This window comes from Haemorhous mexicanus, chromosome 22, assembly GCF_027477595.1.
Source record: "Haemorhous mexicanus isolate bHaeMex1 chromosome 22, bHaeMex1.pri, whole genome shotgun sequence".
Lineage (NCBI taxonomy): Eukaryota > Metazoa > Chordata > Aves > Passeriformes > Fringillidae > Haemorhous > Haemorhous mexicanus.
Window position 1 is genome coordinate 9,831,194 of NC_082362.1, and position 18,573 is coordinate 9,849,766.

General features: G+C 46.1%; 1 protein-coding gene across 1 annotated transcript; it reads right to left on the reverse strand.

Moving 5' to 3' along the window:
* Positions 1–1,811: 1,811 nt before the first annotated feature.
* Positions 1,812–17,028, reverse strand: CA4 (carbonic anhydrase 4). Its single transcript, XM_059866147.1, has 8 exons — positions 16,893–17,028; positions 8,629–8,679; positions 8,062–8,232; positions 6,074–6,234; positions 5,843–5,935; positions 5,487–5,553; positions 5,226–5,389; positions 1,812–3,423 (listed from the first exon to the last, which is right to left on the reverse strand). The coding sequence occupies exons 1-8, from the start codon at positions 16,948–16,950 to the stop codon at positions 3,235–3,237; spliced, it is 954 nt and encodes a 317-aa protein (XP_059722130.1). The 5' UTR covers positions 16,951–17,028; the 3' UTR covers positions 1,812–3,234.
* Positions 17,029–18,573: the final 1,545 nt, after the last annotated feature.

Below are 18,573 nucleotides of genomic sequence, written 5' to 3' on the forward strand. Positions count from 1 at the left end.
TTTTTTTTTTTTGACTACAGGTGGATGAATGGATTTTTTATGTCGATTTGCTGTGTGGCATCTTTTTAATGGGGAGGGTGCTGGCAAGTGCTGTTTTCCCTGTGGAATCCACATCTGGCTGGCAAGGAAGCAAAGGATGAAGGAAAAACCTTTGTCCTTCTCTCCCAGCAGTCACAGAAAACTAATTTTGTCCAGACAAGTTCATTTTGAGCTGGTGTTTTGTCACAGGAGGAGCTGACTCTAAGTGGAGTTGCCAAATTTGTCAGAATTCTTTGTGCATAATGTAAATACATTTCTAGTGAGTAATGATTTGGTTTCCTTGTCTCTCTGTGCTTCCTGAGAAAAATGGTTTGCTGAAAACACATTGTATTAGGATTTTTTTTGTGCCTGCCCCTGCTGTCACCCCCTGCCCCTCTGATGGCTGGGAAGGAGCAGTGCCTTCACCTCTCACACCTCTGGAGCTGCTCTCAAACCAAGGTGCAGCCCAGAGCTGGGAAAGGATTGCTTGTGGATGGGTTGTACAATCCCTTGTTTGTTTTGTTTGTTTTAACCCCAATTTTAATTGCCAGTGTTGTTTCATTTTCCCTGGGACTGCAGCTTTCAGCCCCACAGCCATCAGCTCTGGCTCCATGTCACATATGTGAAATGGATCAGTGCAGTTCTGTGCTAACCCCAATGGACATGGGAAAATAATGTTCTTGCTGGATCCTTCCAAATGCTTCTGTTCCTCCCCCCACCCTTTCCTGTATCATGCCTTGGCTATTTGTCCTTCAGGAGTGACTGTCATTTCCTGGTGTCTTCACAATAAAAGAATTTCATGCCAAACGTGGCCGAGACAAAATTCCTGAAAACCAGCACCTCAGGTTACCTGTGGAACAGCAGATTGCTTTTCCATAACCATCCTCACAAAGCAAATCAGATTTCCCACTCAAAGCCTTCCTGGCTTTTCCTGGGAATAGCTTTTGCTGGGGTTTTTGTTTATTCCCTGCATTATCCCTGGTCCTGTCCTTGTCACCTCCTGCCCCAGAGCAGAGCCTGGGTGCCAAGAGGGGCCTCGGGCAGAGCACAGACTGGTCAATCCCTGTGACAGGAGCAGATGGAGAATTTCCCTTTCCCTTACTGCCACAGCCCTGAGCCACTCAGTAAAAACACTGATCCCTGTCCAGGGAGATTTTATTCACACTGGGGTTGGTGCTGAAGAGCTCTTAGAGGAGACTCACCCTCTTTTCAACAGAATTTTTTCTTCCTTGTAGTTCTGTTTTAATCTGTTACATCGAGGCTGTGCCCTGTGATTTCTCATTTATTATTAGCAATAAATGACTGCTGAGCCAGAGCCTGCAGGGTTTATTCCAGTCAGCCCTCAGAGAGCCGCCTATTAAATGAGAATTGAGGAAATAACCTGCAGGAGAGGGATGGTGGCCCTTGCATACCTTGGCCAGTGCAAAAGGCATTTCTCAGGTATCCCAAGGAGTGTTCCCATCACTGCTGTTAAAGCAGGAGCTCCCTGTCCCGGGGGCTGGGTGGGGTTGGGCACCGGCTCTGCACACCTGGGCAAGGTGCCAGACTCAGGAATCTGCTGAGTGCAGAGAACAGCCTGTGAAACAGAGCCCCCGACTCTGCTGACACTGGAAACATCCCGAGGCACTGCACATCCCTGCCCCTGCCCCAGAACTGCAAACCCAGCCCTAAACCCAACCCTAAATATTGTGAAGAAAACAGGAGGGGGGAAAGTCACTTTCCTCTTCTGAAAGGGTTTGTGGATTCCCCTTCAGCAAGGACAAAAGAAATAAAAACTCAGAACAATTCAAATATAAGTTTGTTTTTCACCTTTAATATTTCATTTCTGTTTGCTCCTGCAAGGATTTTCAGTTACATAAAAACTCAGTTAAAGTATTAATCTTTCCTTTAAACTTTAATATGTTCATTTGCTTTCACATGTGGGTTTTTTGTTGTTTTTTTTTTGTTTTGTTTTTTTTTTTTTTTTTTTAAAGCTTCACTGATTGATTAATATGAAAATAATTTCCCTGCTTTTGGTGAGCTGTGGTTGCTCTCACTGCCAGGATTTTCCTGAAAATATATAAAGTCATCTCTGCAAACATTGCCCTTAAAGGAAAAAAATACACATCTGCTGATATGAAATCCTATTTTGGTGTGGCCAAAATCTAAAATCCTAAAAGAAGCTGTAACCTGTTATATGGCACTAGCCAAAGAGAAATCTTATGTCCCTCTTCAGAGGGAGAACTAGAATAATACAAGGAAACCCCATTTCCCAATGTATTTTCTCTAAGTAATTGGGTAAGATCTGAAGGAACTGGTTCAAACCACAATCTTCTTGGAAAAAACTATGAATCTTGACCATGTGTGAATATTGCAGGTATGCTACTACAAAAAAATTATATTTATAAAAGAAATATATATATATATTTATATGTAAGAAAGAGCCATTTCTTGAGCTGTCCTATTTTATTAGGCAAGTAACAACTACAAAGGATGATCAGAGTCTCCTGCTTCAGAAGCAGCCCTCCAAAGAGAGGGAATTTCCACAGATGTGCCTCTGGTCTGTGGGGATGAGCCTCCTGCTGCTCCCCAGCACATCACATTGGCCATGGCATCCCAGAGAGGGATGAATAAATAACAGAGGAACCTGATAGCCCCAGCAGGAGATGGGGTGGAAGGATCCAGAGTCCTTATCTGAAATTAACTGAGAGATTCGGAAGGAAGGAGGGGGATTTGTGTGTTGGGTGAGTGCCCTTCCCTGGAGGGGATGATCCAGGTGCTGCTCTTGAGTGTGAGCATTTGATTTTTGCTCTGTGTTGTACCTTCAGGTAGGACAGTGTGGGGTTGTAGGAATTACTCCACATTTCACTGCCAGATTTGCAGTGTTGAATGTAAACGTGCTCCAAACCAACCCTTCACAGGCACTTAAGAACAAATTCCTCTCTGAGGTTCTCTGTGCAGCTCCTTCCAGTGCTGGCTTAAAATTACAGGATAATCCAGACTAAGCTTTCTCTGAGTCTATTGGCTTTTAAAATTGAATTTTCATTGCTTTATCTCCCAGTTCCTTTGAGTTTTGGTGGTTTGGGTTTCACCAGAGCAGCACAGAAGCCCTTGGTTAATGCCTGGAGGAGGACAAGGCTATTCTGTGTTGGGACACAATTCATGAGAGGCTGAGACAAAGAATAGTAAAAATAACAAGAAATTAAGGCCCAGGACGTCGAGCGAGGTGGGAAAGGCTCAGTGGGACAGAGAGCTGAGGGTGCAGGTCAGAGCCAGGGCCAGCAGCAGCAGCTGTGCCCTGGGCAGGGCGACGCTGGCACCCGACCAGAGCACCTCGCGCCCGTTCAGGGGCTGCGCTGGCCGGAAATTCTCCAGCATGGGAGTGGAGTTCTTCCCATCAAAGTGCAGAGCTGCGAACTGGGACAGCTGCAAAACACAACGGCTTGTTAATTCTGCTTTAACAACTCTGGCAGTTGTGTTGCCAGCCCAACCCCTGCTGCCTCACTCTGGTTTTGAACCTGATGGTTTAATGGGTGCCTTGAACCTCACAGGAAAGGCCGTGGCAGAGGCCACAGGAGAGGTCACTGAGTGATGGCTCCTTCCAACCTTGGCAATCACGGGCACTTCCCGTGAGTGGGAGCCAAATGCTCTGTGCAGCCCCAGGACTGGCTCCTCCAGAGCTCCTGACTCACGCAGCCCCAGCCCTGGCCCCCACGTCAGGGTGACACGAGGCAGGAACAGCAGGAATTCTGTCCTTGGTCAGGTTCCTGGCTGACACGAGGCAGGAACAGCAGGAATTCTGTCCTTGGTCAGGTTCCTGGCTGCTCTGAGTGGCCCTGGGCTATGCTGGGGGCACTGTGACAGCACACAGGGCATACTGTGAGTGAGGAGCTGAACTGGCTCTGGGCCAGGCTGTGTGATTTCTGCACAACCTGTGTTTCCCAAGCACTCATAACTCCATCTCCTCTTCCTGCCTGCAGGTCAAAAATGGGCTGTTTGATGCTGATGGGCCCAAGGTCTGGGTTTGGAATGACTGTGTTCTGCTGCCCTGACAACGGGAGGAAAGCTGTGGAGCGGGGGAGTGAGCGGGTGCAGCAGTGGAAGTGCTGCTGACGAAGCCCTGAGCTTGGGGGGGTTCTTGGCTCTCTCCTCACACCGTCATTTCCCCTTCCTGCCCCTTTCCTGCCATTTTCTGAGAGATGATTTAACAGGGTCAATCAGCTGGCAGCGGGGAGCACCTTCAGGCTGCTGCCAAGTGAGGGTGTGTGGAGAACAAGGCACTGAGGTGCCACCCAGCCCAGGTGCCAGGGATAAGGCACTGAGGTGTCACCCAGCCCGCGTGCCAGGGATAAGGCACTGAGGTGTCACCCTGCCCGGGTGCCAGGGATAAGGCACTGAGGTGTCACCCTGCCCAGGTGCCAGGCATAAGGCACTGAGGTGTCACCCTGCCCAGGTGCCAGGGATAAGGCACTGAGGTGTCACCCTGCCCGGGTACCAGGGATAAGGCACTGAGGTGTCACCCTGCCCAGGTGCCAGGGATAAGGCACTGAGGTGTCACCCTGCCCAGGTACCAGGGATAAGGCACTGAGGTGTCACCCTGCCCAGGTGCCAGGCATAAGGCACTGAGGTGTCACCCTGCCCGGGTACCAGGGATAAGGCACTGAGGTGTCACCCTGCCCAGGTGCCAGGGATAAGGCACTGAGGTGTCACCCTGCCCAGGTGCCAGGGATAAGGCACTGAGGTGTCACCCTGCCCAGGTACCAGGGATAAGGCACTGAGGTGTCACCCTGTCTGGGTGCCAGGGATAAGGCACTGAGGTGTCACCCTGCCCAGGTGCCAGGGATAAGGCACTGAGGTGTCACCCAGCCCAGGTGCCAGGGATAAGGCACTGAGGTGTCACCCTGCCCAGGTGCCAGGGATAAGGCACTGAGGTGTCACCCTGCCCAGGTGCCAGGGATAAGGCACTGAGGTGTCACCCTGCCCAGGTACCAGGGATAAGGCACTGAGGTGTCACCCTGTCTGGGTGCCAGGGATAAGGCACTGAGGTGTCACCCTGCCCAGGTGCCAGGGATAAGGCACTGAGGTGTCACCCAGCCCAGGTGCCAGGGATAAGGCACTGAGGTGTCACCCTGCCCAGGTGCCAGGGATAAGGCACTGAGGTGTCACCCTGCGGGCAGGCAGCCCAGGGACATGGCACAGAACCTCCAGGCTGTGCCTCTGCCACCCACCTGGAGCAGGCTGAGCTGGACTGGCGTCTCAAAGATGGTCCAGATGACACCCTGGTAGCAGTCAGGTGTGGTGAGGGACCCCTGATAGCGAAAGTACCTCTCAAGGTCTTCCTCAGGTGGGAGGAGAGAGCTCAGTGGCAAAGGATCCACCTTTGCTGATTGCCCTGGAAATACCATCAGGGGAAAATCCCTTGTAGTGCTTGTGGCTGAAGGTTTTGCCCACATTTATCCTCACCCCACACAGCTTGTGAAATCCCTTACCTTTGTATCTAATATTCTTTAATTCACTCAATAGAGTTGCATAGTTTTTATTTTCTTCTTTGTCAACCTGAAAAGGAAATATTTTAATTCCACATTGTGTATTTCTCTACAAGTGGTTGCTTTTAATCAGTGGTGAATAAAACAGAAAAGGGCCACAAAAAGAAATAACAGCAAGCAGGATGTAAGAAAGGGGAGAGGAACTAACTCAGTGCTGGCAGAATGCCTGCAGAAGATAGGGAGAGTAAATCTTGGGCTACTGCAATATTGACATAATCATAAACTACTGACATAAACAATCCCTCGGCCAAGCTGCTGGCTGAGATTTGAGAGGGGCAGTTGGAAATTTCCCTGCCTACCTTTACAAAGAAGGCCAACACAGCCAAACCATCTGGAGTTTTCTTGGCTTCTGTCATATCTGAAGCATCTTCTCTTATGTGGACGATATGAAGCTGGAACACAACAGCCAAGGACAATGATTTCCACCCTCAGACCTCCCTTGGGGAACTAGCCAAGAGTTTTTCGGAGCAGGATCTCAGAATTCCAGAGTTCTGGAGTGAAACCCATGCTCCACCCACAGTCCCACCTACCTCCATGGGGTATTTCTCTCCATCTATGCTGTGCTCTGAGCCAGGACTCACAATTTGTTGCTCACTCAGGACTCCCCAGTGAAAATGGAATTCTACTGCCTTGTATTTTCTCTCCAGGCCTCCTCCTCCGATTTTAGGGGATGTGTCCAGTGCTACTTTAACTGGGGAAAAAAGCATGAATTGTTTTAAAGGAGAAGAGCAGGTCCTACATTAACAGTGTGTGAGAGCAGAGATGTTCTTGAGATTCAAATTTATTTTCAGGTTCTCACTTGGCTTTTCAGAGCAAGTGTTCCAGAAATTCTGCTCTGCAGAAACTGAACTCTTACAAAATCATGGCTGAGTTTAATTTGAGATTAATTGTAACTATTACGACCTCTGGAGTCAGAGATTCTTATACCTCTCAGAAGACCCCATATTCCTTCATTTTTTTTCCTAAAAAAAAGAAACCTCTATCAAAGTAAATTTGATCCCAGTTTGCTTGGGTTTTAACCATCATTTTAACCTCCTGTTTTCTGCACTGTAACATTTCCTTTGGGCAGGGTTTAAAGATAATCTGTTTTAATTTAGAGTAGTGCTGCAATTTAAGCCTAAATCATGTGTATTTGAGATATACTTTAAAGTTTTGCTTTTTGCAACCCCCACGTTAAGCACAGCACTTCTCTTTGCATAGGAAAATTCTGGATTGCAGCCCCAGAAATTTCTGTTCTGAATTCCAAATGAGCTTGGAGAGTGCATGAGTCATTTAGTTCCTTTGCTTTTTAATCCGTAAATGGATGAGTCAGATGTCTTTGTGGGCTTTGTTTATTTAGCTTAAGACCTTTGAGACAGCGACCTTTGCTATGTGCCCATCATGGAAAATAATGAGGGTCTAATCTCACCTGCAGCCTCTAATTGCAGCTGTAATTTAAGCAATAACCTCCTCATTTAGCACAGGAATTGGTTGACCTCAAAAGGAAGAGATTTTAAAAGCCCAGATTAAACCCCTAATCCTTATGCATGGCTGGGGAAGATGAGGAGCAATCCTTATAAATATTAATTTTGATGTTAAAGGGACTGTAATTGGACATTCTGGAGTATCACCCTGAAGTGGGAAAGTCATTAATCCATATATTAATGAAAAGTCAAAACATTCTTTTTTCTTGTGGTCTGCCACCACATGAGAATTTCTGGCTGTTAAAATCCCCCAGCTGTCTTCCCACCTTTTCCTTTTAAATCAGGAAATATTTGCTACTTGCTGTTTTCTGCTTTGAGGATCTGGCAGTTAAAACAACCCATCCAAGACTTTAAAAACACCTACATGTAACTTAAAAAAAAAAAAAAATAGGCTACAGGTTTATTTTTAAAGTCGAAGTAATTGAACATAATTTTTTGGAGCAGCATCCTCAGCATTGTGAAGGAAGGTGGAGGAAGTGGAACAGGTCTAAATTACTGTTAATTGATTCAAGGTTTACTGATTCACTAAGTAGCTGATCAACATCAGATAACTTCTGTGTGCAGAGAAAACAGCTCTGAATCTGAGAAGAATATAGCTCATTATTTGAAGAACTAATAGCACACAGCACTGGGAATGACTTTCCCACATCAGGCTTTTCTCCAGCAGAATTCTTTGTGCAGAGGCGAGAGTTGGAAAGGGCCAGCCCAGGAATGAAGTGGTTTCAGCAGAAAATGAGAAAATTCTGCCCAAATTGTTGTCCTGCCCACCTGCCCCCAGCCCTGGACTCTGTTTGGGTTGGAGGGTTTTGCTTTAGAGCTCCTGTGGCACCTCCAGCTCTGCTCCTGCACAGAAACTCCTGCTGAGATGTTCAAGAACTGCATCCACAACCCCAAACCTTCATCATTCCCACAAACCTCCCAAGGAAATATTGATGCCAAAAGCGTTCTGGGAGCTTCACTTCTGAAGCAAGAGGGGTGGGATCCCATCTGTGCCTACCTGGCAGGAGCCAGGGAAAGCCCAGTCCATCCCCAGGAGCAGGCTGGGCAGTACTTGCCTGTGTGCCCGTTGTTTTCCAGGTTCCACTGGGCAGAGCCCTTCGCGTCGTAGCCTTCAAAACTCAGGGGCTTGAGGCTCTTCTCATACACCACATTTCGGGTGACAATGTTGACAGGGGACTGCTTGTCCCCTCTGCAATCCTTGTTTATCTGATGCCATTGGGCAGGACCTGCTCAGGGATGAAGAAAATGTTTATTTTTTTCCCTATAGACAGCAAATCCTCAAGGAAGCCAAACCACCCAACCAAAACGGGCATTTGAGGCACCACCCCAACTTCTGGGGTGATTCTTACATTTGTGTATTTGATTTTTACAGTTGTGTATTTACATTTTTACATTTACTTGTACATTTCTACATTAGCCTTGGGCAACACAAAATGAGCAGTCACCACAAACACCGAGAGCTTCAAAATGCCCTGTTTGGCACTGACAGGGTCACCAGCAATGTGACCACGAGGCATTAAAAGCTGAGGGCTGTGAATTTCTTGCATTATTTCTCTCAGCAGCCCCTTTGCAAAGCAGAAGAATCACCAGTGTGATTGGAAAAAGAAATTGCTTGGCAGTACCTTCACACTGTGGCAGCTCACACTTCTGCGACCGGTAGCACCAGTGGCCCACTAAAAAACAATAAATAAAACAGGTGAATTAAAATCTGTACAAATTATGCCCCCAAAAAGCAGCAGGGAAACGGATTGGCAGCTCTGCCCTCTGTAGATCTCCTGCTGATCTCTCATAAACCACTTTATAGCCATTAATATCCCCCCAAAACCTGTGCTGGCAGGAATCTTTAGGACATCAGAGTTCTGAATGAGCTGCAATCCTAAAGAATTTGATTTTCAAACCTTGGCTTCCTCGACTTCTTGAGGCAAAAGTTCCACATTTGAATATATGCGGTGTTAAAGTAAATTTCCTTTTATCAGCTCTGCACTTGCCAGCCTCTCACAGACTTGTAAATTCACTTATGCAAGAGGATTTATCTCAGCCTGTTCCAGGAATTCCTTTGAAGGTTACCTGGGGAATTCTGAGAAATGAAGGATCCCACTTCCTGCAGGACCTGGAGGATCTTTGGTCTAACTCAGCTGGATCCATCCCACAGGGATGGATGCAAAATTCTTCAGCAGAACATCTGAATTTTACTTTTTCATTGTCAAAAGAAATACAAAATTCAGAGGGCAAGAGCTGATTTAACTTTATGTGTTTATCTAGTTAGGACAGTAGGATTGTTCTGTTTATCCCAAGTTGCTTCAGTGACTCTTTATTTATTTTAAACTTTAAATTGACTTTGACAGGGGTAGTTCTCTTTGGCTATTTAACTTCAATCCATAACAATCCAAACCCTCTTATAATGATGATTAATATCATACCTTCTGTTTGCTTGTGATCAGTAAATTATAGACATTTTAATAAATGGCTAATCAATTTTAGGGATAATTATGGAGGAGCCCTGTCACTTGACTGGTAATTACCTTAATTTGTAATTTATAACACACCTGCTGGAAGGCTTTTAACACCTTTATCTTGATATCAGTGGCATAACAATGCATCCATCTATTAAGGATTTAGAAGTTCTAAGCAGAGAATTGTTGTAGAACCTGGGCAGCTGTGACACAGAGAGACCTCATGGCAATTAATACAACCTTTAAAAAATGATACTTTCGCTTTTTCTTTCACAAAAACGAAATTTCTGCTGAAGGCTACAAACAATGTGGCCTCACTTTGCAGTTTAGCAAGACTGGGATGAAAAGCAAACTTTGCTTTTTCTGTGTGGTAAGAACTGCAGGGATTTCTATGTTGTTGCCCAAAAACTGGGTTTGACGAGGTTTTATCCTTTTGGCAGATTTTTAACACACACTCACTCACACACACACACAAAAAAAAAACCCCTTCACTTTTCTGGAAAGATAAAAAAAGCACTGACTGTTGTATTCTTTTATCTTTCCAGGACAGTGGCACCGAGCTCGTCCTCATCCCCACAGGGAAAGTGCAGAAGTTCCAAGCACAGGGTGTCACCGAGCGCCTTAATCGATATTTTGATCAATTAATTAAAATGCTTAATTTGAATTTAGTGCAGAGATCAGCTGAGCTGCCCTCCACACTGCCTCCACGTGGCTTTTCACACGGATCAGAGACTCCAGGGGTGGTTCTGGCAGCTGCCCTGGGGTCGCTGTGAACTTTTGACAATCCCAGCCTGGCACTGGGAGTCTCTTGGCAATTTGCACACGAAGGAACCTTCAGGTGTGAAAACACCAGCAGGAATAACCTGGAAGGATTTACTGCCAAACCTTTGGGATGGAAGGCAGAGGGGGAAGGTGAGAGCTCCAGGCTGGGCAGTTCCAGGAGGTTTCACAATGGAGTGGGAGCATGGCCTGGACATCAAAGCATTTCTGCGCTGAAAATCCGATTTTCCAGGCGGTCTGAGCACAGCTGGGAGCCAGGGCAGAGGTTCAAGGCTCTGGAGATTTTAAACCTTTGTGGAACCACCAAATTCAAGCAGAGCCACAGGGGGAAGGGGAGTTATCCCCAGATTGTGCTGGTGCTGGTCCTGAGCCAGGGTCTGTGTGCCAGGGGGATGGAAATGGGTTCTGTCCCTTCTCAAACACAGAAATCACTGAGTTTTCACCCCTGAACAGTGTCTGGGAAGCTGTGTCCCATAAACTTGTGGGTTTCAATCACCTCTCAGTAAACTGACTCTTGAGCACAGCCTGGGCATCAAAATGATGGGGAGAAAAAGTTGAATAAAATAAAATTTAATTTTGAAAATCCAGCCCTCAGCGGCTACAGCTGTCTCACATCCAGCACTCAGGAGGTTTAATAATTATATCTGATTTTTGCATCTTTCCACCAATTCCCAATGTCTCTGAACAAGGTGAGGATTGTGTTTTCTACCAAGTCCTTACCACACTTGTGGTTGGATAATATCAGTGAAGTAGAACAGCACATAAATCCAGCACTTCATAACAAAAGTGTCCTTGAAACTGTTAGACCTTCAAGAACGAGCTAATTAAACACAGGAGAATGCCTGAGCAAACAGTGGATTCATGTTTAGTGTGATTTAGGGCTGGTTTTTTTGGTTTTTTGTTTTTTGATTGGCAGCAGTGGAACATTGAGGAACAGGAGCCTTTGTGTGGGTGCTGCTCAGGAGGAACCACAGAGTCCTTGAGGAGGAAAATTTGCATTTGGATGTGATCTGAGTGGGATGTGAGCCTCCCTCCCCATAGGAACTGTGCATCACAATGGCTCTTTCTTCCCCTGAGCTTTGGGGCTTGCTTTCCAGAGCAAGAAGGGAATATCCTTGTCACATCCCCCAGCTCTCCCTGGTTCTAGGCAGGATTATGCCCTCAGGCACGTTGTCCAGGCCACTTGTAATTGTCCAGAGGCTCCTGCCACTTCCCTTGGAAGACTTTTCCTCAGTGCATTAGCCCACGGTGTCAGGAAATGTTTCCTATTTAATAGCTTACATTTTCCACTTCCTTATCTGCATCCCATCACTCCTAGAAATATCACCGAACCACCCTAAACAATTCTCTTCCCTCCCTGGTGTTTACAGCATACAAACAGTTCCCTCTTCATCTGGAATTCCTGTCCTGGCTCCATTCATCTTTTGTCCCCTCTGACAAGGCTGCCCTTCACCTTCCCACTGTCCCCTCTTCAAAATCTCCCTCTGAACCCCCTTTTTTATGGGACCCCTCAGATCCCCCCTGCTCTGCTCTTCCAATCAAACCTCCCACACTCTTTCCTGTAGCTCATTTTATTGCTGGGAAAACAGCAGAAAGTGGAGTTTCAGTGTTTTAGGGAGGGCTTTTTGGTTTGTTTTTGTGGTTGAGGTGCTGAAATCACTGCTGTGATATACAGTTATAAAAATATATAGATAATATCTATATGCACACCTGTATTATCAATGATATATTTCTCCTCCATTTTATTATGGATTTATCCTTGATTTCAGTGGTTCTGGAGCATCCCACAGGTGTCACCTTGACTTTATTTGGTTTAATTTAGAGTAGGGCTGGACAGGGCTGGCTCTTCCTCCACGGAGTTCAGCACAGTTAAATTTAGGGAGTCTCTCTTGGCACCTGAGCAGTCCCACTTATCTCTGCCTGTCCCTCCTGGAATTTACAACTGCTTCCTGCCAAAGCTGCTTCTTGGCACGGGGCTGGCCCAAAAAACAATACAAATTACGTATTGTTTTCATTCTATTGCAAACGTTTTCAATTGTTTTAGCTATCAAGCCTCATTTGGAACTCGAGGCAAAAAAAATAAATAAAATATTGCTGCAGTTGAGACCTCCCTCTGCTGCCCAGGGAGGCAGGAGGTGCAGCTGGCCAGGGGCCAGGCTGGAGCAGCCCTGCCAAGGTGCTATTGTGAGATCTGGGAAAAGACCCTTCGGCTCTTTGGACCACGCTCAGATTGTCTGAATTCCATTAAAGTTCCCAAATCTGCTCTGTCCCACTGTGCACTGCTTGCTGCCCTACTTGGAGCAGCTTGGTGTGCTGGAAATGCCATTTAACCTGTGCACTCAGGAGTCACTAAACCACCAAACTGCCTCAATTCCTGCCTCTGATACCCTGCCTGTGGTTTATTCAGCTTCTATCTTGCCATTTTTATTATTATTATTGCAGTTTTTATTATTATTTTTGCGGGTTTTATTATTATTTTTGCTGGTTTTATTCACGATATTGAGCATCTGGGAGTGTGAATGACCTTTTTGCCCAGGACACTGGAAATGTTCTGTGTTGATTTTTAATTCAAATCCTTTCTCTCTTTCACCTGAGTCCTGTTTGTCCCTTTAGCCTCCTGTCCCCCTTGCAGCCATCCTGCCTGGCCATTCCCTGTTCTCCTGCTGCTCCCAGTGCCCATCCCAGAGCTCTCCCTGCTCTGCTGTCCTCATCCTCAAACCCATCCCCAAAATCTGCTCTCACCTCTGCATCCTTTTCCACCAAAATGGCAAAAGCTGGGTTTGCATGGGGTTTATTTTTAGGTTTGGCTTGTGTTGGGCTCCTCCTATTTTTAGCTGGCTTTGTGAAACTTTCTATTTTTAGTGCAAAAGACAAAACAAAAGCAATTGTTATTTAAGCCTGTCTTTCTAATTAATGGGATTGCTGAGCATATAGGCATGAGAATATTTATACCTCCTGAAGCGTTGCACATCCTCAGGAAGCCCCAGTCACCCCTTTGACAGACAAAACCTGCTCCAAAAGTTCACCTCGAGATTTGTGTGGCTCTGCAAGCATTCCTGGCCATTCACTGCTCTTCACTTTTAACCTTAATTTGATTTTCCCCAGGGACACACACCTTTATGCAGGGATACTGCAGGAGATGATGGGGAGTTAGCCCTGAAAATCAGCTTTACTCTGGTGGTGAAGCCTTGCAAGGCAGCACATCTGATGTTTATCATTTGCACACATAAATCACAGGCTGGATGAGGCCTTTGGAACAGACACAAACTGCAGGGAAAATCCAAAGGGACTCAGGGGCTCTGGATGTGCCCTATTAACATCTGCAAAGGACTTCCTCTGTGTCAGAGAGCAGGGGAAGGTTTTCAGCTGTGACCTGTGGTACTCTGCTGCAGATAATGTGCAATCAGAAATGTCCTGTATCAAAGGCAGGGCTGTGACAAAAAATGAGTATCCAGGGCTAAGGTGATTTCCTCCTGTGAGAGGTTTTGCCTTGCTTTCTGTGATAAAAATGCAATTCAGAATTATTTATTTTAAAGCACTTTTAAAATTTAATTCAAACAAATCACTTGGTAGCTGTGCTGGCCTTTTGCAGCCTTTTGTGCTGAGCTTTTGATGGCTGATCCTGTGGCTAAAAATATGATTAAAAATCTAATAAGAGGCCACTGGATAGATGCTGTAACACAGCAAAGCATCTCCTGCAACGCCACAAGCAGGGAAAAGAGCCTGCACAGAGACAGACTCTGGACTTTGCAGCTTTTCTAGGAGACCTCAAGGTTCCTGCTGGTTTTTTCAAAGTGCCAAAGGTTTTTCTGCTCCCAGCATCCCAGAGGAAGAGCCAGGAGGATCAGTGGGGAAATCATGGATAAAACTGAGCAGAGTCATCCTCATCCCTGGGGAAGGGGCAGCTTGGATTCCGACCTGATGGAGACTCCAGAGGTGACCTAAACCCCTCAGATGGGTCATTCCATAATTCCTGTGGCTCACTGCCTTTTCTCTGCGTTCCAGGTCTGACATTGCATTTATTATCCTTTCTTTAATCAGCTGAAAATGCAACTTTTCACCCCAGAGTGTGTCCAAGTGTGCCAGCATCCCAACTTTGCCAGCCCTAAAATGGATTTGGAGCCCAACCATAAATCTGTGTGCAGTCCACACCATTAGAACTGGAAAGGGAAGAAATCACAGCATCTTTCTTATTTTTTTAAGCTGCTGATGGAGCTCTCAGGGGTATTTTGTACCTAAATGGCCCCGAGGAAACCCCAGAGTGAGAATTGATGCCAATGTCCGCATGGTTATGTAAATTTAATGTTTGTGACTGGTAAAAGCATGTGAGCAGAAATAGAGAAAATTGGAGGGATCTAATCTCATCTAAATTAGAGGAATGTCCTATCAGGCATCAATCTTTGGGAGCAGCAGAGCATGGACTGTGGGAGATTTGTCTCCTCATGGCTGAGTCCTGCTCTGTGATAAAGCAAAAGGTTAAAACGTGCTGGGGTTCATTCCATTCCCCCTGAAGAAAATTAATTTTCAGTGACTTTGCTGTAACCCCACCCCAGAGCTGCTGGAGGGATGGATGGATGGATGGATGGATGGATGGATGGATGGATGGATGGATGGATGGATGGATGGATGGATGGATGTCCCTCACTCTCACAAGGTTTGGAGCATTCCTGCTGGAAATTGCAGGCACTTTGTCTCTCTTTTCCCCCAAAAGAGCAGCAGAGGGTCCCTGAGCTCTCAAAGGAACCAGACAAGAAACCTGAGGGGGATCAGCTGTAAATGGAACACACTGAGACCTGGATGAGGCAGAGGATGAGGGGCTGGGGGATGATGGTTTCATCCCTGGGCAGGTGCCTGCACTGGCGTGCCTCAGTTTCCCTCTCCTACAGCAGGGATAATGCCCCTTCCTTCCTCAGAAAGCCCTCTGAGGACTGCTGAGAGTGATCTGGAACCACAGGTGCTCTGCTGCTCAGACAAGGCTGGCAGCAATTGCAGATTAGCAATCAGTCATCTGACTGCTTCAGTGTGCTGAGTTATCAGCTGCCCAGGTGGAGCTGGGCTCAATGAGCTGATCACAGCCAGGCTGGTTCTGACAAGTGCCAAGACAGGAAGGAAAGGTTTGTTCATTAAATAAAATTATAGATAACAGGAAGGAATACAACAAGAAGGAATTTCAGCTGGTTCTCAAAAGTGGAGTTTCTTGACTAAATTGTGTCCTGTGGAGCTGCTTCCTGAGGAAAGTTTGGAGAAGAAGGAGCAGAGAGGGAGTTTCTTGTGTATTGATGACTGTGTAATTTGGTCCACACTCAAGGGAAAAGATGCAAATAACCAGGGGGGGGCAAAAAACACCTACAAATTATCATTAATGTATTCCCGGTGTTGCTTCCTTCTGACAGAGAGGTAAACCCTAATTATTGACACCAATCTAATCAAGTCACAAGTGTTTTCTAGACTGTGTTTGGTTTGCCCAATAAAGCCCCTAATGGGGCAGTAAATGGAGCACGGTGTTGATAGCCAGAATCACTCAGAAGCAAACAGGGGCAGACTTCGGAAAAGCAAAAGCTTTTTGTGTCTGTCTGCGTTTACCTGCCCCAGGTGTGGCAGCCCCGGCAGCAGAGGCTGAGCAGAGGGAAGGGTTTGGAATGTCAGCTGAGAACCAGGCAAAGCCAGGTGCTGAGGGATAGGGAAATAAAGGCAGGGAAATAAAGGCAGGGAAATAAAGGCAGGGAAATGAAATAAAGGCAGGGAAATGAAGGCAGGGAAATGAAATAAAGGCAGGGAAATGAAGGCAGGGAAATGAAATAAAGGCAGGGAAATGAAATAAAGGCAGGGAAAGCCTTCAGGAGTTTTTGGGCAGCTCTGAACCTTGATCTGCTTTAGCACCATCTCCCTTCGGCAGGTCTCAGGGCAGCACTTCCCCCGGCAGTGCCGGGTCCCTTCTCTCCTGGCTGCACTCTGCTCTATTTCAGTGCAAACAATGGATCCTTCGGCACTTTTAAAAGCTGCTGTTTCATTTCGAGGAGGCTCCGTGCTGGTATTTGCATAGGAAAAGGGATTTATTCAGTGTTGCTGATTAAACAGAAGCAGGGGGAAAATACCTGGTGCATTTTTCAATACTAATTATAGATCACTATTTAATTGAGCCATCCTAAGTGCTCAGTGTACTTATAGTGCCCAGGGAGCAAAAATAGATGGGGCTGATGCAGCAAAGACATATTGTTCTTTCTCCCTCAGCAGAATTTCATCTTGGATCATACATAGCAAAGCAAAGGGAGTAGAAATTTCAAACAAGCAAATTCTGTCAAGTTTAAAGGGGTTTTAAAGATAAAGAAATTAGGGTTTGATATTTTAAATGCACGTACATAATAAAATTCAGAGATCAAGTCAAAGCTCATTGATTTTTCTTGGAGGAGGAAGGCAGATAGAATCTCTAAAGGTGAAAAGAAACCCCCAAAGCACTCATTCATTCATGAGAAAAGCCTGTCCTTGATATTTTAACACAAGTCATAAAAGGCAGAGAGATAAATAAATCAATCATCCTTCATTTCCCAGAGAGAAGAATCAGAGAGCCTGCACTGCATGTCCTGCTAGTCAGAAACAAATCAGAAATAAGAGTAACCTTAAAGTGGGGTTAGAAAGAGCAGGGAAGGACTTACCTACTGCCTCTGTCTTGAGAATGTGCAGGCAGAGCACAGCAAGGAGCAGCAATTCCATTCTCTAGTTTAAATAGGCTCAGTGTTGAAACCAGAATTGATTGGACTCCTCAGGATGTGATCATATTTCTGCTCTCAGTTTTATACTGGAGTAAGTAGTCCAGGACAGACCTGAAAGCCATAGCAGGAAGGTGAACTCCTCCCCTTTGTAATTTCTCCAGATTTGCCCTGCTCCTGATTTGCCTGAATTTATTCATTCTCCAAAGTGGATGGCAAAGGAGTGAGGTTTTCTGGCACTGAGAGAGGAGCCTCCAGTGAATAACTGAGGTTTTGCAACCTGCACAGGTTCAGCAGCCCGAGCAAAATGCTGCATTTTTATTTACTGGGAGTTTTTCTCCTGGCAGCCTCATGACATTCAATTAATACGTGTGTTAATGTTTCCCTTAAAAAAAACCCCAGGGAGACAAATAAAACCCCAACTCCCCCTCACTTCTACCCCACAGCTCTGCAAACAGGATTGGAGTTGATTTGTGGGGCTGGAAAATGGGAATTCCATGTGCAGCAACAGGAAATGTTAATTAGGTGACATCCAACACCTTACGTAGGTAATTAAGCAACAATACATTTTTAAAATAATCCTTTTTCTCAACTTTCTGCTTCTGCTACTGTAGAATGATAAATACACAGATTTTTTGTTTCGGTCCCCTTTGTTTTCCCATCTAATTTTTTTTTTTTATTTAATTAAACATGATTCAGTGGCAACTCAGACTTTACATTCAACAAAGAAAAGTGACACAGCTTTATTGCAGACACAGCATCACCTTTGGGACTTCTGGGGCTGGGCTGAGGAATACAAATGAAGCAAACTCCCTCCCCAAATGTGCCTGGGGGTGCAGAGCTGGGCTGGGAGGAAGAGCAGGATGCCCGTGAGGGATGGGCAGAGTGAAGGGATGCTATCCCAGCCGAGCTGAGCTTGCAGAGTCATCCAGCAGAGGCTGCATTCCACAAAAAGGAGCTGAGACATCTCTCCCTGCCCTGCTGCTCCCCCAGAGGGGTCTCAGGGGCTGCAGGCACGCCCGGAGCAGCTCCTTTATTGATAAAACCGCTGGAAATAACATTCCCACAGTGCAGATCTGCCGGGGAGGGCTTCCCCGCCCCGCACATGGGGATGAGGTAAATAATTCCTGCAGGGGAGAACAATGAGGGCTTGGTGGCGTTTGGTCCCCCCCAGGTCCCTGCGGGGCCAGGGGGATGCTGAGCACGCAGAGCAGCTCTGCAGCTCCAAGGGCATCCCAGAGACAATTCCCCCCTGGCTGCTCCTCACCGGGGAGCTGAACCAACACCTCGGGAGGGTTTTCCTGCTCTATTTCCTTGAAGTCCTCTGTTCAAGACTGAAAAGCTGAGGGTTAGAAATTCTGGTCGTGAAAATCAGGATCCTTGATTTATTTATTTACTAGGTTTTTTTCTTTCTTTTTTTTTTTTTTCTTTTGTTTGTTTGTTTTGTTCTTTTGGGGTTTTTTTCCTCTTTGTTTCTAAGCCTTCCAGCCTGTCATTATCAAAGTGGTGATAAACTGCACTGCAGTCACGTTAATTAAGGCTTCATTTGAGCTCAAAAGTGAAGGCACGCTCAGACAAAGGCATTCCCTTTCCTCCTAAAGCCTGTCATCTAAATAAGCAGGGCTGG